General features: G+C 32.6%; 1 protein-coding gene across 3 annotated transcripts; it reads left to right on the forward strand.

The window, feature by feature from the left end:
- The first annotated feature begins 263 nt into the window (after nt 1–263).
- Nucleotides 264–13,298, forward strand: LOC107363134 (uncharacterized). 3 transcript variants are annotated; one of them, XM_015930308.3, is made up of 3 exons: nt 8,736–8,882; nt 8,997–9,104; nt 9,220–13,298. In XM_015930308.3, exon 3 carries the CDS (start codon nt 9,230–9,232, stop codon nt 13,046–13,048), a length of 3,819 nt encoding a protein of 1,272 aa, XP_015785794.2. In that variant the 5' UTR covers nt 8,736–8,882; nt 8,997–9,104; nt 9,220–9,229; the 3' UTR covers nt 13,049–13,298. The 3 variants fall into 3 exon arrangements, with proteins under 3 accessions (XP_015785791.2, XP_015785794.2, XP_015785792.2); XM_015930305.3 differs by lacking the exons at nt 8,736–8,882; nt 8,997–9,104 and adding an exon at nt 264–656; XM_015930306.3 differs by lacking the exon at nt 8,997–9,104.
- Nucleotides 13,299–27,805: the final 14,507 nt, after the last annotated feature.

Genomic DNA, 27,805 nt, shown 5'->3' on the forward strand with positions numbered 1-27,805 from the left:
ACCTTAAAAAAGTGGACAAATCATGTTACATTGAAATGAGTACAAAAATTGAAAGCAAATGACTTTTGTTTCCAATCAAATCATTTCCTATTTTATATTAATTGTGTCTCGATGAGAGACATAAAAAGACAGGGAATTAAATGTAGTCTTACTTTACTCTCTTTTACCGGTAACATAAGAAACTTTCTCTCTCTCAACTTGTCTTCTCTTTCGTCTTTCCTGTCTTCCCCATCATCTTCTCTCTCTCCCATCTTGTAAACCAGTCTGATTACAGGCAAACATTACAACGTTTGCTTCATCTTCAGTTGAGTTTCATGCTTTTTCCTCTCAACTGTAATCTCAACAATCAATTGTCTAAATGAAAATAAACATTTAAATTAACCATTTAAATCAACTCAACGAAACTCATTTACCGTATTGTTTGTGTTCATTTTGCGACAAATTGCTTTCCACAATTTGGGTCCGGATTTAACAATGTTAACCAACTAACATTTGGATTATTAATGAAAATATCAAAACTGTGTGTTTAAACGAAATGTTCATTAGACAAATTTTGTGCTTCGATTGTAATTAGTTAATCACTTTGTGATGGTTGTAACTGTTATGGGCTTAGCCATGTCTTGCTGTCCAATTCATGGATTCTTCAGAATTCCAAGGTAAGTCGATTGCATTCTTGTAACTCATTGAAATGCCTTTACAATAAGCCAGGTTTGCATTGATTTTGCTTGTAAATTTAAGTTCAACTAAACAAGTTTAAAGGCTATTCCTGGTCTACTGTCAATAGACTGGTAATAATGAATCACGTTACATGATTACCTTGAAAATAGCCCGAGGAGTTGGGCTAAAGAATTCCGATGTTTTCTTTTCATTTGCACCATTAGACTTGACCAACAATCTATCATTATTATCATACACATTGATAGCCTTTAGAAGGAAAAACCTTTGAAACACTTTGCGCCAAAATTATTCTTGATTTAGCATGTAATTACAATGTTGTGACGATTAACTTTCTTTGTGATAAAAGGTCGACTTTGATTGTACTTTTGCAGGATGAAAAGATTTTTGAATAAAGAATGAAAAAAATGATGGAAAAATGGAAGAAAAATGGCAAAAAAATTGTTTCTACTTTTGGTGTTGAAAAGTGTAAATAAGCTAACAAGCCAAGAAAAATGGTAAAGATTAACGATTGAAGTTGATTGTTGGTGAATAGCGAGAATTGAGGTTAAAATCAGGTTTGGCACCTGAATTTGAACAATCATATTCGTGAGCTGATTCTGTTTCATTGGGTGAGGTTTCATTGATTGGTGCTACTAAAGTGTATTAAACATGAATAATACTTTGACAACTATCTATTGAGTGTCAATAATCGATAACCCAAAGTTGAAAGGTAACAAATTGAAAAGCGAAGAAAAAGAAGAAATTGAGGGAAAAAAAGAACGATTTCGATTCTCTTTCTCTCGTCATACCGAGTAAATCATCTGATTAATTGACTCAGTTTGTTCAGTTAATCAATCATAATTATCCTGAGAATGATTTATCATTTGAAAATGGTTGAGATGAAATTTGAGTTCTTGAAACATTTGAAAACAAATAGAAGTGAAAAGAAACATTTCCTTCTAATTGTTATTGATTCCTGATTAACATTAACCAAATGAACATTTCAATCAAATCAAGATAATTTGATTAACGGTTAAAATTAACCTTAATTGTTGAAAGTCAACAGTTACACCTAAACATTTGCCTCAATTGATTCCAATTGCTATCAAATTGAATTTTTATTTCCAAAAAAACGGTTCATTTTTAGTAGCAAACATTATCTTAATCCAAGCTTTTAAGTGAAAAAATATCTAAATTGAACCGAAATTGGAATAAATTGAGAAAAAAAAGTCTCATCATTAGCTGAATTTGATATTAATAATAACAATTTGACGCTATTTAATTGTAATTAGCCTTAAGTTAAATTTGATTTCTTGATTTACTGATTTACTTTTCCTTAAATTGTCCAAAAATATTTCTCTGGTTAACACTTGAAGATGAACCAGAAAAGCTATTGATTTCAATCGACTGATTAACACTTTTGCCTTTAGGATGTTTACAATTAACTTGACAATGACAACAATTGGCAACAATTAGTTTGATCATTTTAGCTTGACTTCAATTTTGCCAACTTCATCATTTTTCACTTCAATTTTCATTGTTAGTCTCATCTCTTTTTTTTCATGTTAAACATTCAATTATTTTTTCCTTTTTTCTTGTTTCACTATTTATAATGTTTTCTGATTGTTGCCAGTATTTTATTATTCAAAGTAAATTACAAATGAATTAAATATCAACTAATTGAGAAGCTTTTCGTGCCCAAGAAGAAGCAACAATTTGTGTTCCATTTGTGGATATAATGAGGAATCACGAGAGATTTGGAAACTTCTCAATCTGGTTCGTCTTTCATGGTAACATGTAATCTCAACAGTCGACTCTCTATACAATGATTGATGTTTCATCTTCGATTGACCATCTTCAATCTGTTTGTTCACGCAATCAGTAAACACTGACCATAAACAAACACCTCAAACCCGTTAAAGGTTAGAAGCTCAAATTATCACAGAACACACAATTGATATTGAAAAAGATTCAACAATTAAATTCAATTGAATCGGCATCTTTTCACTTCTTTTGTCAAAATGAACCCAATTTTTGCCAAACCAAACAATTTAACCCAAAATTGTCTCTGTACTTCAATTCAAAAACATTGAATAATACAAAAATTAATATTAATTTGTCCCTGAATCTGTGATTGTCTATTGTTCAGTTGTAATTGTAATTGTCTTTTCTTGATTTCAGTTAATCAACAATCATTCCAAGTAAACTGTAGGTTGAATGTTGCTTTATAATTAAACACATTACATGATAAGCTTAACTTGAAATTTATGGTGATGATGAAAATGAGGATTCCATGTAAACCTTTCGTTTCTCACAGACTTTTCTCGCCTTTTCTCAGCAATTGAACCAGTTTCAGGTTTACCGTCACAATAAGGTCAACTTGCCTATTCAACGGCATTAGACTAATGTTTCAATTTTTGCTGTAAAATGAACAAAACAGATTGAAAACTGGTAAACGGGTAAACTTGTTAAATTGTTAAAGAAACAAATCAATTAATTGATCAAACATGCAATTATATCTGAAACTGGAATTAACAATCATGTTAAACTATTGAACACGCAATGTCTCTGAAGGTCAGTTTAATGGTCAATTAATGATTGAATTTAAAAGTGAAATTGTTGTAAATTAACAAATCGATTGGGAAAAGAGAATTGCTTTCAACTTTCCTTTTCATGTCAATAATAATAATAGATTTGAATAATTTCATGATTCAGATTGTAGATGATGATTAGATATTAAAGTAGAGGGAAGCGTTGAAATTAAATTTAAATTGTAAAGTAAACTGTCTTGAGTTAATTGTGCTTCTAACTGGATTCTTGTTTGTGGTTAAGTCAGTTGTTTCCTTGTGTTTCTCAATGGGAATGGGTTAAAAGCTGGTTATAAGGAAATGTTTAAAACCAATATTTTCATTTTTTCTGGTCTTCAATTGTCAACTATTATCTGGTTTGTCAACGTTTACCTGCCATATTTAAACTGTATGGTACATAGATCTGTTTAATAACCTGTTTCAACCAATGATCAAACTAATTGCTCTTCCGATTGTTTTATCCAACCCTCAATAGATACAATCATCTTTCAACCCTTGTTTGTTCAACCATTTTATAGCAACATTACATGTAATATGATCACCATTCTGAACAGCATCCATGTAAGCCAGTTTCATCGCTCCTCATCGCTACTCATCACTTCTCTAGGTTTCTATTAATGATTAAAGGAGATAAATTGTTTGCTTAATTTGTTTTTCCCTTCTTCCTTCATTGTTTCATTCCTAAAAAGACTCAGGTTGACACCATTCACATGGGAAACACACGCGTGTCCAGGGTAAACGTTAATGCTGCTCTTGAACACGATTAACTAATTGTTTTTATCCTAATCACTTTGGTGACAAGGTTAGACCTTTTTGTTTGCTTTGCAAAACCCAAACTTAGATATTGATCTAATGTCAGATGTAAATTCAACTTTTGGGTTTTCAGGTTTTTGCCAGGCCTTTCAATTGAAACTTGTCTAACCTTTCAATTTGAGTCTTGAACTAGTCTAACCTTTTCAGTAATAGTTTTAGATGTTATCAGGTTGCTGTCACAGTAATAATGCAAATTAAGCCGATGCTGTTTTGGTTTTGACCGAGTTAACAGTTAATTTGAAATGTATCCATTAGCGAATCAATGTTTTAAAATGTTTACTCGAGTCAATACACTTATAATGAAACAGTTTTTTGGGTTCATTTCTTGGTACAAAGCTAAACTGTTAGGACAATTAAACTTGTCTCGGTCAGAATAATTTAAATTTGATTAAAATCTATGAATCTTGAAGCATGTAACCTAATCTATCACGAAAGGTGCATTTAATGGTACAAAATCATTTTGATACAAGTGTCAACCTGGTGTCAAACCAGAAACATCATTAAACCTTTTCCTAATTGACTCTGGTTATTTAAATCGCAACCATTAGTCTAGTATCGTGTTAAAAAATAGATTGTTGATGGAAACCTTTACATTACATTAATAGTTTTAATCAAACATCAACAAATGATATTTATTTTGTTGCCTTCAGCGTGACTCCGGTAATAGGGTTAACAAGTTTATTTAGAGTCTAAATTGTTGACAGGTTGGTAAATATTAACTTTACTGAATATGAGAGTCAAGAAGAGAGATATAATGAAATCTGAGAATAGAAGAGGAACCTGTTAACATGGTATTCCAATTGTAAGATTGACAACTCAATAGATGAAGAAGCAAGCCAAGACATTTTTCCCACTAAAATCATACACTTTTTTTTGCTACCAACAATATTGAACCTCACAATGATATATTAATAAATATTACCTAAAATGTCACCAGTTTGAGTCTGGAAAATGAGGCAAAAAAAAACGCTAATCAATTGTAGTTAGGGAAATGGGTTGAATTGGATTAACGTCAATCTGTACACTTTAAATTGAAAAGTCAAAGTTGATTAGAATCTGCTTTTAATTTAGTTAAATTTACGATTCAATCTTGCGGTTAATCAATAAGCTTGTACTCAACCTGATACCTAATAATAGCAACAATTTGCATTTTTTCAATTTTCATATCGACACTTAAAATGTAAATCAATCTGATTCTGTTGTTGCTCGGCCATTCATGGAAACCTTACCGATAATGATATACAAATGGATTGATTTTTATCACGTTGTTTGATCAGATAAACGTGAAACTTTGTTTAAATTGTGGTTGCAATCAAAGTAAATGTTAAATTGTTGTCGTAATGTTTCACTGCTTCAATCAACTCTATTAATTGCAAAAATAAATTGAGCTTTTGTCTTAAAAGCCTTTCAAACTGTTTGATACAACCGTTTCTGGTTATGAGCGGTAACATTATCAATGGTTGAGAAGTTCATTTTTTTCATTTCAATATTTTACCTATTTATCATGAAAAAAAGGTTGGAAAGGTAACAGGGAAACAGGGAAAAGATCAACTTCAAATGGAGCGTTTGAAACAGTTAACAACTTGAAGTTCATCTGTGTCAACATATTATTGATGATTCCAATGAGATTAATGGGAAATATTTTTTCTGATTTTCTTGAAATGAACAGAAATTTTCTCCATTTGTTCATCTTTGCTTCTCAATATGTCAAGATTAAGTCGTTGATTGGGTTCAGCTAATTATGATCATTGGTTAATCAACTTTGCGGTTTCAACCTTTTCTCATTTGTTTTTGGGCAAAACATACATTCAGTTGTTATTAACACTGATCTTTAAACGCCTTTTTTCTTGATTAACAGGGAATAACTGTTAATCAAGAAAATCACAATTGATGAACACTTAGTTAACCTGTTATCATCATTTTTCACTGTTGAATCACAATTACATGAGAAGATTGAAAATGTGAAAACACTTTTTTCATGCAACTTTAACATTGTGACTACTGATTGTTGATTTAGTCTTTTGTTGAAGAGTAAAAATAAGTTTAAAATGATTTACTCTTTTAAAGGTAACAATTAGCAACAATTAAAAAGGTAGCCAAACTTGGTGAGTTAGTTGTTAAAATATTGATTAATTTTTTGGGTTCTCTTGATTGCTTTTGCTCTTGATTACAGGTTGAATGACATTGGGTTGAAACGAGTTTCAAGGTTGTCTTTAAGTCAACAAGAAATAATTTGTCTTTAACTTGTTATCAATTGATTAGTCTTTTGTTCAGTAATTATTCAGTGGTTCCATGTGAGTCCAATGTATACCCAAAGAGCGTGCCATTGTTACGCTCAACTTTGTTACCTTGTACCTTATTGGTGACAAGGAAAAATGATAACCTCAAGTGAATAATGAAAAATGGCATTTTGTGACTTTCCTTATTCAACCAAAACCGATTCAGTCAACCTTTTCATTATCACATATTGATTGTCATTAATGGTCAAAAAATTGATATTTGCCAGGTAATAATCAAAATATCATCAGTTGAAATGGATACTTTGAAAGGATGAAAACATTGACCGTAACCCATTTTTTGTCATCAAGAGACTCGCAAGAGTCAAAGATGTTTGGTAAAAATTTTGGGTTTTTGGGTTTTGATGAAAAAATAGAAAAGTTGATCAAAATTGATTTTCTCAATTAAATGTTTTTCCAGAATTAAAAGCTTTGATTTGAATGGAAACCAGATTTGGACTTTAGACAATCACAATGGGTGAAGTCACCAAGTGAATCTTGAGATAAATGGTTCACCAGAAAAGTTGATTATCTTGAGGTTTGTTAAGGTTAGTTTGACTCTACTTTCACCTAACCATTGTCTAGTTGAACAATTTAAAGCCATTTCTCTGAGAATTGTAATTACTTTTATTTCTACCTTTTCTCATTGTTGACTAATAAACCTTTGTTGACTCTCACAATTATCATCACCTTCATCATCATCCTCTGTAACCCATTCTTGACATTTAATTTGAAACTCAACAAGTTGAGAAAATTTTTTTACCTTTTCCATTGTTTTGCCTGTATTTCACTTGGTTTCAGTTGGCTAATGATTCTCATCGATTCAACCCTGATCTATGTTAATGGGTTAAATCATTGATATGGTTCCATCTTGGTAAATATTGTCTTATCCGGAAGTTTTAATGATTCATTTACATGGAATGAAATAAATGAGGGTTTCCATGAAAAAGTAAATTTACTCATCAAAATGTCATTGACTTGACTATTATCATTATAAAGCATAATCATCTTGTAAGATTCAAATTCATTTCTCACTTGCCTTTCTCCATGAATAATGCAATTTATGGATGAAAATATCTTCAACTTTCATCTTGAAATGGAAAATGAAAATCTTGAAATTCCTCTGTTGTTCAATTTCAATTTGATTGTGCTTTTGATTGGCATCAGATTAAACCATTGATTATCTCAATCTTGTTTACTTTCAGGCCTAAAGGTTTTGTAAACATTAAAAAGCAATTGTTAATTGTACGTGAGTTGAAGATGAACATTGAATTCAATTAACTTTCTCTTTTCAATTTGATTGTCATGAACTGTAATCAAATTGTAAAACATTTAAATCAACTGGATTAAGAATGTTGATTGTAAACGGAATAAACATGATCATCAGCAATCTCTTTGATTAAGATTGATTCACTTTTTTTTGTTTGCGCTTCAATTTGTTTTCATTTTACTTCATTTTTACCTTTCACTTGACCTTTACTTTGACATGACATTTTACCAATTGCTAATTGTCATCCTTCAAATTGATTAGATTGCTCTGATTGTTTCATTGCAAGTCAATTTATTCATGTCAAATTAATGTTTCTATCAAATGGTTTGTCAGCTAAAAAAAGATCATTAATGGTTAAACCATTTTCATCTGCAATCAATTTGATGAAGCTAATCATTTTTCAATATATTTTGACTTCTTTTTTAAACATTACTTGAAGCTACCTTTCAACGGCAATTAGTAGCAAACCTAATTGTCCAAACTGTAATATTTCAAGTTTTCACGGTCAAAATTGAAAAAGGAAGCAAAATGAAGTAAATTATTGCAATTAAACTTGAACAATTTACACAACTGATCATTATATTACATCAAAGGCTGGATACGTCAATAGATTGATAATTTAATGACAATAATTATCGAAGTTGTTGTTCAAAAATCAGTGTTTCTCATTGTCGATGTGAATAGTGAATAGCCAACAGGTTTCACTGGTTAACATTTCTTCCAAAGAGTAAACAAGGTTTTCTTCTCTAATTTTTATCTACAATTTTATCATGTGCTAGTTAATTGTGAGCAATAAACTAATTGTTGTCATCTTAAAGGGAACGTCTTAGGCTTAGGATTTATTGTAACTTAAACCTTACGAGTATTCCTTCATAAGGTTTCTCAATCTGGAAGTAAAAGCTTGCAAAGATTGGGTTTTAAAGTGTAAGACATTAATCTAGTAACTTACCCATTCGCAATTAAATTGATTGTGTGTTTAGCTTTTGTTCATCTCCTTCTTATCACCATAAGATAATGAATAAAGTCATTGGTTCATTTTATATTTGTCTTGACAACTGAAACAACAGACGATGTGTTGGATGAGTAAAGAGTTTGAATTTTGTCCGTTGGTTTCACCTCTTTTTTTTTCTTCTCTATCGGTTTATCTACAACAACGATGTGGAATCATTTTGAATTTTTTGCCATCGAATTAACCCATTTTTAACTAATTAATTTATTTAATTAACCAAGTATTTTTGTGTCAATTGTCATCAAAATGTGGAAATTATTTCAACAAAAGTAGGTTCTCTTTCACTCTCTTTGTCTTTCTTTCTCTCTTTCTACTTTGCCTATGTTAACTCATTTTTTTTCTTCCAATATGTTTTACTGTTACTGTCATCTATTTTGTATAAGTTGAAACCTTTTCAATTGTGTTTTCTTAATCGGACGTTAACCATTTTTTAAGCTGATTGAAGTTATACAAATTTAACTTCATCTTTCTAGGGTTTCGCCAATCAATAAGTAGATCATCTTGATTATTTGAAAATGATATCTTATTCAGTTATCTCTTCTGCTTGGTTGTTGTCATAATATTTAATATTTCTTTTCTCATTTTCTTTTCTTCTTCTTCTTTTAGATCATCAAAGATGAAAATTGCTTCCCAGGAAAGTTGTCAACTAAATCAAAATAAATCATCAACTCTAAACAGGACTGGACCACAGGAATTTGATAATCTGTCAAGTTATACTTTACCTCGTGGTGTTCATTATAAATCTTCCACATTACCTCCTCCACCACCTTCTCGAACACCAACAACCTATTCATCAAATATAAATAAATCGCGGCCATCAAGTATTTTGACAATGAGTGCCGGTGATGATTCATGTGCAATTAACGAACTTCTTGAAGGTCGTATGTATTTAACAGTCATTTTACCACCAGAATTGGCTAACCTCAAGAGCTCAAACAATTCAGGAAATAAAGTAGTTATCAACGTGGAACGTCGTACGCCAATGATGGACATTTTAGTTAACATTGCAACTCAATACAAGTTCAATGCATCTAAGTATCGGATTCATGTGGATGGTCATAATTTTAAAGCCAGCACACCAATTGGTTCCTTAGATGTAAATACCGTTGCAATTGTATCAAAACCAAGTAAACCTGGATTCAGATCAAATGATAATCTGCCACAGGTTATGCCAACTTCTTCAGCCATTTACCAGATTTCAACAAAACAACGTTCAGCAACACTAGCAGCACCACCATCTAAATCGAGTGAAAATTCTAATCATCTCCCTCATCATCAGGGTCTATCATTCATATCAAATGTGCCATTTAAACCAACATTCAGACTGCAAGTTAATCTACCAAGAAATCAACTAATGGTCCTTCGAGTCTCTCCTGAATCGTCTATTGGTCAAATTAAGGCTAAAATTTGCGAGGAAAAAGAGCTTGATCCAACTAAATATCAATTAACTGCTAAGGATAAAGAATTGTTGCTGCTTGATCCAATCAAGTGTTTAGCAGATTATGGTATTCATGAGGTCTCTTTGATTTCAAATAATCTCCTAACTAAAGTTCGAATGGAACAGCCGACTAACATCAATGGTAATATTAATCATTCGTATCAAAACCAAGATCAGATGACTGTAAATGAATATCAAACAACAACAACTCAAGCTGTGGGTAAATTAAATAAACCAATTAAAAAGAGACCGGCACCTTTACCACCATCAAAATCTAGATTAAATGAAGAATCTGTTGATGGAGAGAAAGCTGATAAAATAATTTACAAACAATCAATCGGAGCTCATCGTGAAGAGAATCATAAAATGGAAGTAAATGAAAAAGTTATATCATGCAACTCCCATCTTCGACAAGATTCTGGATCAGACTCCAGTGGATACCATGAATCATTAGCTTCTTCTGAATCTCCTAGACCGTCATCTGAATCTGTTAATCAACAAGGTACTAATTTAAATTGTCGAAACAAATTAAATGATAAAGAAGTTAGTAAAAAGGTGATTACCAAAAAACGTAAAGCACCTCTTCCACCCAATTTGAAAAATGGTCACAGCGTTGGTGTTGATGGTGGAGGCAGTAATTGTAGTACAAGTAGCAATAAAAGTGAAATTGGTGAATCAATCGATTGTTTGAGTGATGTTAGTGTTCCACTCTCTTCATCTTCCTCCGGTTCGAGTCGCCGAAGTGATTATCGTATGGTTAATGGAAGAGATTCAAGTTTACACGGAGATGAAACTTCATTTACATTAGTCTCAGGATCTGATGATTTAGATGATATTGGAACATTGAAAGGAAGTGATTCGGCTCCAATCCCAAGTCCTGACTCAGGAACATGTTCACATGTTCCCCTTGATGAAGAGAAAGGCAGTGATGGAATGGCTTCGGCTCCTGAAAGTGCTATCATGGGAGATTCAGCAATTGGTGATACTATTGTTGAGGAAGCTGATATTGAATTGGAGGAGCAATCTAAAGATTTTCGCGATAATTTATACAATGGAGATCGAACTGATAATAAATTGAGCCGATCATCTTCGCCACTTCCTTCAACAGACGAATCATCTAAAAGTTGTCAAATTGTTGATGATTTTGATGAGAATACACTAGATTCATCAGAATCATCATCTGTTAATCATCTTAATGACTCTTCTAGGTTTTCAGTAAATGAAATTTCCTCATCAACAGTCTCATCAAACTTAACTTCTTTTGATGAACCGGAAAATAATGCATCTGTAAAATCATCTTTACGTGACGAACACAATCCAGACATAATAAAAAGCGAAACATTGAATTCAGCGTCAAATGAAGAATCTCACGAGGAGTCTGTTTCATGTTTAGAAGATAACATTCAGTGTCCGTCAGTTGTTGAAGAAGAGGTGGATAATTGTAAGCAACCGGAGGAACCACTTGTGCAAACAGAAACTCCATCATCACCATTAAAATTATCAACAATATCGTTATCGCCATCCTTTTCTACAACAATTCATTCAATGGATTCTGATTCATTGAGAGACGATAAAGTTTTGAATTATATAGGTGAAACAACCCACAATGGAAACTCAACAAATGTCATCCAAAAAGAGAATCTCTTCACAGAAAACACTAAGACGCCTACAATTGTTTCTGGAAACAAGTCATTTGTGAAACAAGAGACTGAAGATGATAGAGAAAGTCTAAATAAAATGAAAAGAAAGAACAAAGACGATTGTTTGTCTGGACAAGAAGAGGAATCAAAGATGAAAGTATTCAGCAACATGACAAGGTCTGATTATGAGGAGATTAACACAGAGAATAACAATATAAATTTAAAAAATTTACCCGAAGAAATGAATGAAAATGTTGGTCAAAGTCAAGAGGAGAAGAAAGTTTCAAGTAAATTTGTTCGAGATCTATGCCGCCCTAGAGTAAGATTGACAAATTTCAAGATTGGTTCTTACCAGCAAATCAACAATGTGGATATTTACCAGACTCCTAACGTTTCAAAGGGCATTGAAAATTGTATATCTAACGATGTCTCACAAGACGGCTCAATTAGTGCAAATGAAAGACCTAAATCATTGGCTACTGATACGGTTAAACCAGTAATTGTTACAGCATCACTTAAAAATGGCAACACATCGGCCTGTAATGAATTTGGTAGCAATAACATGATTAATTCAAACACCAAAATTTCAATGATTGCTCCTCAGCCTTTCAAATTGAATAGGTTAGCTTCTTGGAGTGGAACTGATACCAAAAGTTTTCGCCAAGCTTATTCAAATATTTCAAATATTGTTGAAAATAGAGAAACTATTGCTGAAAAGGCTGAGAAAATTGAAAAGGTCTTGAGAATTGAACGTCCCATTGACAGGATACCTCGTCTGAATAATGGGTTCACTGGAGGTCATCGATGTGTATCACAAATTGAGATTAATGGTGATTCAGCCAAAGTTTCTATTCGTAATACACTTTCACCAAATGAAAATGATGAATCTCCAATTCAAGTAACGACATTTGTCAAATCTGAGCAAACACCTTTAATCAAAAATAATCAAATAAAGGAAGCAGACTTGCAAAATGGTCGTTCCAAGCAAAAACAACAAATTAACAAAATTTTACCTGACAGTAACACAAAGCTGGAAATTATTAAAACAGTCAAATCAAAGACGGAGCCGATTAGCTCAAGATTTGGAGGACCTTCCATAAAGTCAATGGAAACTAGAAGCTTAACACCAAAAGTACCTGTGCCTATCTTACCATCATTTATTCCTCAACCTCCACCACCTCCTCCTCCGCCGATGCCCAACACAACCAGTGGTTGCAAGAAAATTGTCAGAAGTGTGCCAAAATTTAAGAAGACAAATTCCTCAACATCAAAAACTGATTTTCATGATGCTTTACTGAATGAGATTCGAGCTTGTGGCGGAAGAGGTGCCCTTAGGAAGGTCAATATTCATCGTTAACTGTCAATTGGTAGAAATAATCAAATGTTAACTCCCATTTATATGTATTCACATAAATGAAATTGTTTTTTTTGTTCTGTAGCTGTAAATAGGTTCAGTCAAAGTACTATTGGGAAATTATCAAAAAATCCTTTTGAAAATAGTGCAAATCTATTATATGCAATGATTTTTTTGTGCAATGAATTATTAATTTAGCGTCATAATTTGTTTCATTTTTGTTTGATGTTGAATAAAAAATATTTAACCATGATTCCCATTTCAAACGAAATTTTATTCAAAAATATTTTAAATTATAATCGCGATACATCGATGGATGAAGAGGGATGTTCAGCTGATTTCTTAATAACCGCTTTTTCTGATAAATTGTGAAAAGCTTTTTTCTGTTTAATTTTTCATTTCTCATCATTTCAAGTTTTCTTTTAATTTCATTCCTTTTCTTGTTGTGTTTGAAAAATTTACTGACAACCTTGCGAAAATGGACAAACAAAAAGTTGGCCACACTCAACAAGGATACTTCAAGCCACAAACTGACGACACTTGCCACATAACAAAAGTACTCAATGGAATTGAGCTTCTGGGTTGTAGTGACGTTTGATTGGAATCCCAATGGATAAGCAAATAGAAGTACAGTTTGATCATCTCTCAGATTTGCCCAGTTCATGCTCCTCAATTGCTGGACTTGGTAAAGCTGGGTGTTACATTCTGGATCATCGTACATTTCCTCACACCTTGATCGATATTTTCTCACTGGAATTCCAAGTTTAAATGTTGAATTGTAAACGTCTCTGGACAATCTAATGAAACTACGATCGGCAAATGCCTTGTTTTCAAGATAAATCGAACTGGACATGCAATTTTTGATTAAATCATGGCGAGATCTACCTCTTGCATCTGGATAAGATATACATTCTGAGTATGGTGAACCAAGACCGTGACTTTGTGTGGTTAAATAAGTCAATATGACCAAGTTATGAGTCCTGCAGTCAACCGAAATTTGCCAAGGACTACCATTAGAGTATGTTAACTCTTCCTTGGTTTCATGGATGTACAATTCAATCGTATTATCCCAAGTTACATTCCAGTTAATGAATATCCGTAATAAGAACTCGTCATAAAAATCATTCCGGTGATACGCAAATGGTGATTCCAAGTCTCCAAAAAAGGTGAAACACTTAGAATAGGCATTGATATTCACTGCCACTTGACTTATATTTGTGCAACTGATGTAATTTTCATCATTTTCGTCTTTTTCCTTAGGCAAAGCTACTTTACAGGAATCAACGAGATCCCACAACCATGGAGTCATTAAATCAATTTCACCCACAGTCAGTTCATAACGCAAATCATAGGAGGTTAAACTGGAGTTCAACGGTCTTGTAACTACTGAACTAGCTTTCTCAAGATCCAACTGATAGTGATAACAAACTGATACAGCAGGCAGAGTGACTATCGATGGTCGATAAATTTCAATGATGGTTGAGGTTGGAAATTCAAAATACATGCTGATCAAAGTTGTCACCTGAATGGCTGCTCCAATTGTACAAATGAATAAAGGAGCAATCTTATCAAAGGTGAACTTGAGAGATTTTTTGATCACCCAGTATAAATTTTGACTACGTGAAGGTTCCATTAAAGCACTGACTATGTTGGCATAACACAAGAAGAATCACAAGAAACTGAAGGCATCTACATAATCATTTCATCGATTCTGAACTCCTTTCCACGCATAGATTCACATTTTTAATGTTTACATTCCAAATATTCTTTATATCATTCTATTTATCTATTCTGAATAATTTTGTATCAAACTAAATTTTACGTTGTAAACAATCAATTTTGATTTCACTGTTATAAAACGAAAAGAAAAGATTGAATATAGATTTAATGGATTTCAACTTGACCTTTTTTTTGACCAAAAACCATTTTGTATTTGCTAATGAGCTATAAAATGGTTGTTGTAATATTTGATGTTTCGAAGATAATTGAAGTTTGTCATTATTTATTTTGCCCATTGATCTTTTTATTGATGACTGTCACTTTAAACCTTTATTAATCCATCGATCACATTTTGATGTGATTATTGACTTATGTGACTTTTTGATTATTGCTTTGAAAAACTCCAGATTCTGGAAGGCTTGATAAATTTTACACAATTTTCATCAAAATAGTTGGATGCTTGTAAAATCTATTAGATAGTCACTGATTAATATTTTGTTATTAGAGCAGTTGCAGATGTGTATCATGATTATATCCAATTCAAACGATCATGATTAATTGAACAAATGAACGGGTGTATAGCTTCGTTAGCTATGATGGCACTCATTACAACGCTTGTAGTTGCTGCTGTCATCTCAATCAGTTCACTATTTAAAATTAATAGTATCCACATTATTGAGTCAATCCAACTACAGCAATAAAAACATTCAATAAAGGATTATTAAGCTTTCAAGATTCATAAAAATTGAAAATAGAAACAAGTTCAACCAGTGAAATATTTAACAAATTGATTGATTCTCAGTCAATATGATAACATTGTTTCATCGACATATTCTGGTTTTCATATTTATAATTGAAATGAATGTTACATCTAAAGTCCTTAAACAAAATCGCTTGGCACACCATCAATATCTTCATCAAATATTTCCAGTTAAAAACTCTAGTGAATTATATACAGTTTATGTGGCAGGTAAAGAGTTTACAATAAAAGTGCCAGCAAGTGTTGAAGATAATCAATACAAAATTATGAACTGGAAAGTGATAAACTCCAACCCAAAACGACTCATGTTTATATCTGGTCCTGAAGCATTCATTATGATTGATGAGCAAATCATCAGAAAGTTAATTTACCCAAATGTAGATATTGGTTCAATAATAGTCTTGGGAAATAACGAGGCTCTTCACATGCCAACAATTTCTAACCCTGATACAACTCGTTCACCTATTGATTGGAACTATTTAGAATTGTTGTATTTCAATGAAGAGGAAGAAAAAATCAAAATAAGTGAGAAAATACCATGGTTTGATCAGAATGACTGGTATTTCATACGAGAATGGAAACTCCTCGATTATATAATCATAGAAACTAAAATGTACATACTTTCAAAGCGAAGGCTTACCATATATTCCGAAGGCCCAGGACAATTCGCCAATGAATTTTCCATCATTCGATTGTCTCTCGATGTTGATACAAGTTTGCTATCAACTGCAGTCGAGCTTCACAAAAGAGTGTTATCAAGTTTCTCTGCTCAGTTTCTGGTCCATTTAGGTAGCATTGTTGATGAAAATAAACGTTACTCCATAATAATCCAAGAAACTGGACCCGTGAGAAGCGCTTCACTTCGCTGTTTTATCCCCAAAATGGAGGCTCGATTCAAAGCGATTGGCCTTTCTTGTGAAGAAGTCGGAGTCTGTAATCAACTTCATCAACATTTAAGATCAGTGTCAATCCAGTCAAAGAAGTGTGGAGATAAACCAACAGTTGATTGTCCCTTCCCTGAAAACCTTTACCTAACTGATAGCATAGACGTTGCCCTAACAACTCTCAGGGAAATACCGGTCTATAGTCTAGTCCGTACATTTCACACTCCTTATCCTCAAGAGTTTTACAATGTAATTTATTCCGACATAGACAATCGATTATTTTTCTGTAAATTTCAGCCCACTTCATCTTTAATATGTACTCTTGGACCTTCTCATTTAAAGATCCGCGATTTTAACACTGATCTTGTCCTCAATGTGATTAATGGCTCAACATCTTACTTTTTCCCTGTTTATCCACTGAAACCTTCACCGAACGTTCTCAACTATCCGTGTGACAAGCTCGGCAATTGTTTTGATTGTATCATGTATGGCTTTTCATTAGGATGTATTTGGGTTGATGGATATTTTTGTGAACAAAGATCTGTTTCTCTGGTTTATAGTCAAAGATATTTTATTTATAATTACTGCAAAAAAATTGTCTCATTTTCAGTGAAACATTTAGAATCGAAGAAAATTTTGGAAATTGAATTTCAAGAAGTTTTTGAACCAGTCAATCGCTTTCACCAGATTTCTATTCTTGCTGGGCCTAACAATGATTGTGTTGATATTAAAATGAACAACACAAATTTAACCTGCGAATTAAATTCTAGGACTTCTGGTTATTTTATTGTTAATGTAACCTTTTATAATGATTCTTATTTAGGTATAACTCCAATCATTGCCATTTCAAATGATTATATTTCGATAGAAGCCACAAGTGCATGGAAAAGAATGACTATCATTGCGACGATTGTAGTTGTTGTTATCATCATAGTATTTTGTTCACTATTTGTTCGCTCCTTTCCCAAAGTTGGTGAAGCAACCAGAACTTTTAGATCTAAACTCAGTGACTTTATTGGTTCCTCCATCGAAGCAGAATTGAAATCATTAAGATCTAAACCAGCAGCAAGAATTGCTATACGACCAAAAAAGCTAACACTTAAAATCAAAAAGTAATCCTTGAAATTGCTATAAATTTGCTTTAAATCAATTCAATGATTTATACCAAGAATCTCATTGCATTACTGCCTTAGAAACAAGACAGGCTGAGAAATTTGGTTGTCAGAAGTGTTAATATAAATTGATTGCAATAGCAAAATTACAATGTAAATTATGTAAATAATAAAGTAAAGACTTTACTAATTTGGGTTAATTTTCATTCCATGTTGATCCTTTGTTTGTTTTTAAAGCATTTAATCATATCCACATTATTGACTCACAATACAAGGATTATTTGGATATAATCATTAATCGTTAAAAAACATTAAAATGCAAACAAGCTCAAATAATGAAGTATTTTGAAGATCTGAAATTGTTTATTGTAAATATCATCGCATTGATTGTCATCTTTCTAATTGAAACAACTGTTTCAGTTAGACTCTTTAAACAAAATCGTTTAGCCCATCACAAAGTTTATCATCAAGTATTTCCAGTAATTCAAGTTCCAGATTTCGGTAAATTGTATACAGTTTATGTGGCAGGTAAAAAGACTACCATAAAAGTGCCTGCGAATGTTGAAGATGATCAATACAAAATTGTGAACTGGAAAGTGATGAACACCGATTCAGCTCGACTATTGTATATATCTGATGGTTCAGCTTACATTATGATTGGTTATTTTGATGCAATCAAGAAAAAATTGACTTTTCCGCATGCAAATATTGGTTCAATAATAGTCTTAGGAAATAACGAAGCTATTCACATTCCAACAATTGTCAATCCTAATAGTGTTCAAACGAACATTACATGGAATTATTTTGAATTGTTGTATTTCGATGAAATGGAGGAAACAATCAAGATTATCGAGAAAATTCCATGGCTTGATCAGGATGACTGGAAATACATATTAGAGTGGAAAATGCTGGATCATATAACCATTGGAACTAAAATGTACATACTTTTAAAACGAAAGCTAAAAAGATTTATTGGCTCACAGATTGAACCAGTTAATGAGCTTTTCATCATCCGTTTATCTCTTAATGTTAGTGACAGATTTCTTGAGTCTGCAGTTGAGCTAAATATCAGAGAGTCAATCGACATTTATCAAGCCCAGTTTGTAATTGCATTTAATGCCTCTGAAAAAGAGCGTTACTCTGTCATTATTCAAGGGAAACATGAAACTGGCCATGACATTTCATATCGATCTTATCTGCCCAAACTTGAAGCTAGTTTTGATGCTGTTGTCGCTTCATGCAAAGAAACAAACGTTTGTAATCAAATGCACCAACATTTGCGATCTAACAGCTTTGTTTGTAACTCTAACTGTCCTTTCGCAGAGCAGCTTTATCCTACTGGTACTCTTAAGCTTTTGTATAAAAAATTTGCAAGCATTCCGTTCAATGCTACATTTCGTACTTACAATGCTGGTTATCCAGATGTATATTATAATTTCGTCTATTTTTCTGAAAACCAATTTTGGAGTTGTGTGTTCAAGACACTTACATCTGTAAGTTGTTCTCAAAAAGTTGAGTTTGCAGGTCAACATACAGTGGACCCAATTTTAGACGTATTTTCTGGTAAAACCTTTTACTACAACGGTTCTGGTTCAGCGAAAACTTTATCCAGTATTGATCCTTATCCTTGCGCCAGATTTGCCAATTGTGCCGATTGTATCATGTATGGGTTCACATTTGAATGTAAATGGACGGATATGAAATGTTTATACAAACCTTCTCTAGTGTATAATAGGAAACACATTATTAATAACTGTTTAACCATCGTTTCATTCTCACCTGATAATCTTCAAGAAGCGGTCAATATTTTAAAAATTGAATTTGAAGGAGCTTCACCTAAACTAGATAATGGACTTGAGAAGATCTCTATTTTTGCTGGTCCTGACAATGGCTGTGTTAATATAAAAATTGACGGGAAAAATCTAACCTGTGAATTGAATTTGTTGACTTCTGGTAATTTTACTTTGAATTTAACGCTTTATAATGATGCTTATTTAGATTCAACGGCAATTACGGCCATTTCGAGTAAAACTATTGTAATTGAAGCCAATGTAAATTTAGGTTTTACTTTAGTTACTTTACTTAGTACTTTAGTAATCCTTTCAGTTGGTATTTTTGTTGCCGCTATTTCAGTGATCTGTCTGGTTATTACTAATATTACGTACCTTCGAACAACAATCTTACATAGATTGGATGAAACCACAAAGACTTTCAGATCTAGACTTACAAATTATGTGCGTTCCACTTTAGACTCGGAAGGAAGTTCATTTAGATCAAAGACATTAAAAAAACTAACCCTTGATCGATCAAGAAAAAAGGATCCGATAATAACAAAATAATATTGTAAATGTATTTTAAGATCATTAAAGTTGCTATCACTGCAATCTAACATTTATTGTAAATTGTTATTTGAAATTAATCGTAGTCTCTTCTTTAGGCTTGACATGACGTTCATTTAACGGTTATCCATTTCTTTGACAACAAGACTGGTTTTTAATAAAAAGACATTTAGCACAAATGTAACATTTGCATTATGCACGAATCGACACAAAGGGGCAAAAGAAGTGAAAATCACTTTCTTTCAAGTTTAGAATCAATCAGCTTGTAGTAACATGCATCCATTTGTGCGATTAAAATGTTTCTACGATCAACAGTTTCCCAGAGAATCGAGTCCAAAGTTGAAAATTCGATCGCTTTTTGTACAATTATGGAAGCAGACTTTTTCATAAAACTCGTTGCACTGGTGTAACTTTTGATGATCAACCAGGAAACACACTTATTTTGCGAGATAAAGTTCTCTGTTTCTCTATAATAGATTAAGTTAGATTTTCAGTTTCCACATTCTGTAGCCTTGCGAATTAAATACCTGAAACTTAATATTTGTCGATAAAAAGTGTTGATTCACATCAAAAGTCTAACACTTTTTTCAATTTATAGAAAGTTCTCTCGATTTTGGCCATTAGCCGCAAAACTTTGAGTCTCAATATTTCCAGAATAGCATCACCTAAAATCATAATTAGTCAGTCAATCATAAGATTTCATTACAGGCTTTAATATAATTCAAGTGAATAACGAAGAAAACTTGAACTGATTCATTTAATATGAATATCTATTTTGAACTATTATACTGAACCAGAGAACTTTATTTCTCTAAAAAAGTGTATTACCTGGTTCATCAGCAAAAGTACATCAGTAAAGTTGAGTTGCAACTTTGACTACATTTTCTCGAAATCTGTTGATCAGAGAAATTTTTAAATCGTACAAATATTTCAAAGTCTAAGCAGAACAGAAATTAATTTCAACCGTTTTTGTCTATTTGTGTAAACCAACGTTTTAGGATCAACACTTAAACACTTTTCTTATTACCAGTTTTGCATCAAAAAGTAAATCAATTTGAGTATAATACAAATAATCGTATCCAAATCATTAGTCAACGTTTCTGGTTCAACAAAACTTCAAGGATTATAAATCTTTCTGCAGCTTGAAATGCTAATGTGCTTTATATTTGATAAATTAAGATTGTTTCGTGTTAATATGATCACTTTGTTTTACCGCAATACTTTGCTTTTCATATTTTTATTCAAAATGACTGTTTCATCTAAATACTTTAAACAATATGTCTTGGCAAGCCACAAAGTTAATCATCAAGTCTTTCCAAGTGAGACCATCTTAACCAATATTAATACTAGTACTAGTTACACAGTTTATGTTGCAGGTGAAGTGTTTACCATAAAAGTGCCTGCGAGTGTTGAAGACGATCCATACAAAATTATCAACTGGAAAGTGATAAACTCCAATCCAAATCGACTCATGTATATATCTGGTACTGAAGCATACATTATGATTAATCAAGTTTTCAAGAAAAAATTAGACTATCCTAAAGGAATCATTCATTCAATAATAGTCTTAGGAAATAACGAAGCTATTCACATTCCAACAATTGTCAATCCTAATAGTGTTCAAACGAACATTACATGGAACTATTTTGAATTGTTGCATTTCGATGAAAAGAAGGAAAAAATCAAGATTATCGAGAAAATTCCATGGCTTGATCAGGATGACTGGAAATACATATTAGAGTGGAAAATGCTGGATCATATAACCATTGGAACTAAAATGTACATACTTTTAAAACGAAAGCTAAAAAGATTTATTGGCTCACAGATTGAATCAGCTGATGAACTTTTCGTTACCCGTTTATCTCTTAATGTTAGTGACAGATTTCTTGAGTCTGCAGTTGAGCTTAATATCAGAGTGTCAATCGACATTTACCAAGCTCAGTTTTTAATTGCATTCAATGCCTCTGAAAAACACCGTTACTCTGTCGTTATTCTAGGGAAACATGAAGCTGGCCATGATATTTCAAATCGAAATTTTATGCCCAAACTTGAAGCTAGTTTTGATGCTGTTGTCAATTCATGCAAAGAAACAAACGTTTGTAATCAAATGCACCAACATTTGCGATCTAACAGCTTTGATTGTAACTCTAACTGTCCTTTTGGTGAGCAGCTTTATCCTACTGGTACTCTTGAGCTTCTTATTCACAAACTTCGAAAAGTTATTCCGATCAATGCCACTTTACTTACTTACAATGTTGATTATGCAGATGTAAAATTTACTCTTTTCTATTTTTATGAAGGCAAACTTGTTTTTTGTGAATTCAAGGATTTTTTACATGATTCTTGTTATCCACTTGATGGAGTTAAAGAGGAATATATAGCTGACCTATTTTTAGACGTAATTTCTGGCAAATTCATTCTGTTGATAGGTTCTGGTTCAGCGAGAACTTTAGATCTGTTTGCTGAGTATCATTGCGAAAGATTCTACAATTGTGCCGATTGTATCATTTATGGGCTCACGTTTGGGTGTATATGGACGGGTATGACTTGTAAACAACACGAACCTTTTCAAGCGCTTAAAATTCGGGAATACACCATCAATTACTGTTTTACCATCGTTTCATTCTCACCTGATTATTTTAAAGAAGAGGTGAATATTTTAACCATTGAATTTGAAGAAACTTTTGGAATAAAGAAACGAGTTGAAAAGATCTTTATTTCTGCTGGACTCGAAAATGATTGTGTTAATATTAGCCTGGGCAATAGTAACTTAACCTGTAAATTTAATTTGTGGACTTCTGGTAATTTTATATTGTATGTAAGTCTTTATAATGATGCTTTTTTAGATTCAACGCCAATTACTGCCATTCCGAGTAAAACTGTTGTAATTGAAGCCAATGTAAATTTAGGTTTCACTTTAGCAGTCCTTTCAATTGGTATTTTTGTTGTCGCTATTTCAGTGATCTGTTTGGTTATTATTAATATTACTTACCTTCGAACAATAATCTTACATAGATTGGATGAAAACACAAGGAATTTCAGATCTAGACTTACAAATTATGTGCGTTCCACTTTAGACTCGGAAGGTAGTTCATTTAGATCAAAGACATTAAAAAAACTAACCCTTAATCGACTAAGAAAAAAGGATCCGATAATAATAAAATAATAAAGTAAATGTATTTTAAGACCATTAAAGTTGCGATCACTGCAATCTAAACATTCATTGTAGATTAATATAATGAGTTAAAACTTTCGTGTTAAGAGTTGACTGCAATTTGGGTTTCAATGCAATTCGCTTTTCACACAATAATGGGCGCAGACCTTGTTTGATGTGCTTTTTTTACTCACTTTAATGATGTGTTTTCGATAAATCATAGGCCATAATGAAATCCACTGATTCATGTGCAAAAGGCAATTAAGTATCAATTTTATCCTCGATTTTCTCGAAATCGACTCAAAGACTTTGCTTATTACCAGTTTTGTATCAAGAAGTAACCTAATTTGAGCATTATAGCAATTAATCGTATCCAAATAATTATTCAATCTTTCTAGATTACTAAAAATTGAAGGATTATAAATCTTTCTGCAGCTTTAAATGTAAATGTGCTTTATATTTGATAAATTAAGATTATTTCATGTTAATATGATCACTTTGTTTTACCGCAATACTTTGCTTTTCATATTTTTAGTAAAAATGACAGTTTCATCCAAATACTTCAAACAATATCGCTTGGCAAGCCACAAAGTTCATCATCAAGTCTTTCCAAGTGAGGCTTACGATGGAAGCTATACAGTTTATGTTGCAGGTGAAGTGTTTACCATAAAAGTGCCTGCGATTATTGAAGACGATCCACACAAAATTGTAAAATGGAAAGTGATGAACTCCAATCCAAATCGACTCATTTATATATCTGGTACTGAAGCATACATTATGATTGATCAATTAAACAAAACAAAATTAGATTATCCTGGATCCATTCAGCATTCAATAATAGTCTTAGGAAACAATGAAGCTCTTTACATTCCAACATTTGACCATTCTTCTACTTTGATACCAATAATTAACAGGAACTATTTTGCGTTGTTGTATGCCGATGAAAAGGAAGAAAAGATCAAAATTGTCGAGTCAATAAAATGGTTAGCTCCTTCTGACAAAGTTTACATAGGCGAGTGGAGCATGCTGGATCATATAACCATCGGGACTAAATTGTACATACTTTTAAAACGAACTTTGAACAATATAATTAAATACGGAGAACAATTTAGTTCACATAATGAGATATTTATCACTCGATTATCTCTTAGTGTTGGTGAAAGATTTCTCGAGTCTGCAGTTGAGCTTAATATAAGAGTTTCATTCGCCATTTATCAAGCTCAGTTTCTCATGATATTTGATGGCTCAGAAAAGCAGCGTTTATCTATCCTGGTTCGAGGGGAAAATTCAATTGGCGAAGCAGTTTTATTTCGTGGTTTTCTGCCCAAATTTGATAATCGTTTTGATACTGTTGTGCGTTCTTGTAAAACAATTAACGTTTGTAAACAAATGCACCTACATTTGAGATCAGGTTCCGCCGATTGTTACTCTAAAGGTAATTGTCCTTTCAACGAGAAGCTTTATCCTACTGGTGCTCTTGAGTTACCTTTACAAAACTTTGACCAGATTCCAGTCAATGCAACATTACGAACTTTCAATGCTGGTCATGTAGATGCATATTATAATTTTGTCTATTTTTATCAAGAAAAAATGTTTTATTGTAGGCTCAAGCAGACTTCAACTTTGAATTGTAATCCAAAAATTCTTCTTTATGGATTTGCACATATAGCGGAGCCAATTTTAAACGTTGTTTCTGGTAAAACCTTTCTACTGGCCGGTTCTGGTTCAGCGACAAATGTATCCAATATTGATCCTTATCCTTGCTTCGAATATTACAATTGTGCCGATTGTATCATGTATGGGCTCACATTTGGGTGTATATGGACGAATATGACTTGTAAACAACTCCTACCTGATCAAGAATTTAATATCTATCTATACACTGTTAATCACTGTTTAACCATCGTTTCATTTTCACTTGATTATCTTCGGCAAGCGGTCAATATTTTAAAAATTGAATTTGAAAAAACTTTTAAAATAAAGAATAGAATTGAAGAGATCTCTATTTCTGTTGGACTCGACGATTGTGTTAATATTAACCTGGGCGACAGTAGCTTAACCTGTGAATTGCATTTGAGGACTTCTGGTAATTTTACTTTGGTTGTATATCTGAGTAATGATGCTTATTTAGATTCAACTACAATTATGGCCATTGCGAGTGAACGTATTGAAATAAATGAATCCAATGGAGATTTAAGCATCCTTTTTGCACTCCTTTTGTTTGGTATTGTCGTTGTTGCTATTTTTGTGATCTATCTGGTTATTATCAACATTCCTTACCATCAACCAACAATCTTACCCAGATTGGGTGAAACTACTAGAACTTTCAGATCTAGACTTTCAGATTATCTGGGTTCCACTTTGGGTTCGCAAGGTGCTTCATTTGGATCAAAGACACTTACAGAACTAACTTTTGATCGACAAAGAAAAAAGAAGTTGAAAGCAAATAAAAAATAATATAATAAACATTTGTATGATATTAAAGTTGCGATCATTTCAATCTAAACATTGATTGTAAATTCATTTCGATTTTTCGCTCGAGACAGATCACAAATGCAAAATCTTATGAGGCTTGAAAACTCATAGCAATTAGATGTTTTATGTTTTGTTTATGATCGAACATACTCTTTCATAACGACACAATTCTTACAAATATGACAGAAATTATCAGTTAAAACTTTGCCAAGAGTTGAACTCGCCTGCGTCCGTAGAAACTGCGTGTTTACCAAAGAGTAAAGAGGAAGAGACTGCGATTTAGGTTTCAATGCAAGTTTTCATTTATTGCTGGTTAAAGCATAATATTACAACTTGAGGGTTTATTAGAAAGTCACTCAGCCATATTTGGCTCAGATTCAATGATATTACATTTACAAACAAATCACAGTCTCTTCTTTACTCTTTGGTCAAGACGTTATATTTCAGGATCTTTGTTTATTGACGACACTTGAACTTGAAGACTTTTCTTAGTACAATTTTGTATCAAGAAGTAAACCAATTTGAGCATAATTACAATTAATCGTATCCATCAATCTTTCTGGTTTACCAAAATTTCAAGGATTATTAAGCTTTTGCATTGTTAAATGCTAAAATTTGATGTATTTTGATAAATTTATATTTCTTCGAGTTAATATGATCACTTTGTTTTACCGCAATACTTTGCTTTTCATATTTTTAGTCAAAATGACAGTTTCATCTAAATACTTCAAACAATATCGCTTGGCAAGCCACAAAGTTAATCATCAAGTCTTTCCAAGTGAGACCATCGATGGAAGCTATACAGTTTATGTTGCTGGTAAAGTGTTTACAATAGAAGTGCCATTGCACGTTGAAGACGATCCATACAAAATTGTGAACTGGAAAGTAATGAACTCCAATCCAAATCGACTCATGTTTATATCTGATGGCTCAGCTTACATATTGATTGATCAAGAAACCAAGAAAAACTTAACCTTTCCGTACGAAAATATTGGTTCAATAATAGTCTTAGGAAATAATGAAGCTCTTCATATGCCAATAATTGACAATCCTTATAGTAATCAATTAAACGTTGCATGGAACTATTTTGAATTGTTGTATTTCGATGAAGAGAAGGAAACAATCACGATCATCGAGTCGATTCCATGGTTTAGTCCGAATGACTGGTATTACATCTTAGAGTGGAAGATGCTCGATCATGTATTCATTGGATCTAAATTGTATGTAGTTTCAAGTCGAAAAGTACTTCTCAATACACCAATCAATGATGAAGAGCCTTTTATCAGGACTGAAATGTTCATAACTCGATTTTATCTTGATGTTGACAAAAACCTTTTATCAACCGCAATCGAGGTCTACAAAAAACTTAGATACGGACATCGAATCGCTCAGTTTGTAAATACGCTCAAAGGCAATGATAATGATGTCAAGCGTTTCTCCCTTTTGATCCTACACACCGCTGGAAATGAAACAGTTTTCAGACGTACCATTCTGCCCAAATTTGATCACGACTTTGAGACTGTTGAACGTTGTAAAATATCCGGTGATTGTATCTCAATGTACCAACATTTGTTTAACAAAACTTGTCTCAATCCAACTTGTCCAGGCCATCCCACTGGTGAGATTGAATTTGCAAGCAGAAAAATAGGGAATATTCCCATCGTTAGTAATTTTCGAAGTTACTCTGGTGGTTATCCTGATGCTTATTATAAGCTAATTTACTTTCATCAACATGAATTGTTCGGCTGTGACTTTGGAAGTGGTGCAAGCGTTGAATGCTCTGCAATTCCGTCATTTCCAGGAATCAATTTTAAAACCGATTTAGTTTTAGATGTTATTAGTGGTAAAACCTTTTACTTTCTCAACTCTACTCAACTTTACCAGACACTTCCATATGTTTCAGATAAACATCCTTGCTTCAGATTCCTCAATTGTCTCGATTGTATCATGTTTGGGTTCAGTGTTGGATGTATATGGATAGATAATTCTTGTGGACAGCGTTCATCTAACCAAGTTTATAGCTATAAAGAGTTTACTGTTAATTTTTGCTTGAAAATTGTCGCCTTTTCCTTAGAACCTTACAAGGAATTATCCAAAAAGCTGTTGGAAATTGAATTTGATGTTGTTTTCTCGAAACATCAAGTCAAACAGATTTCGATTTTTGTTGGACCCAACAATGAGTGTATTGAAACTCGAAGAGAGACTCACAAGTTGACTTGTTTATTGAGCTACAACTCTTTTGGTAAATTTCCCATTAAAGTGAAATTTTCCAATGATGATTATTTAGATACAACTCCAATCATTGTCACGTCAAGTG

The sequence above is a fragment of the Tetranychus urticae genome, chromosome 3 (genome assembly GCF_039701765.1).
Source record: "Tetranychus urticae isolate SD_2017Ah chromosome 3, NJAU_TeUrti_SD_1.0, whole genome shotgun sequence".
In the NCBI taxonomy this organism is placed as follows: Eukaryota; Metazoa; Arthropoda; class Arachnida; order Trombidiformes; family Tetranychidae; genus Tetranychus; species Tetranychus urticae.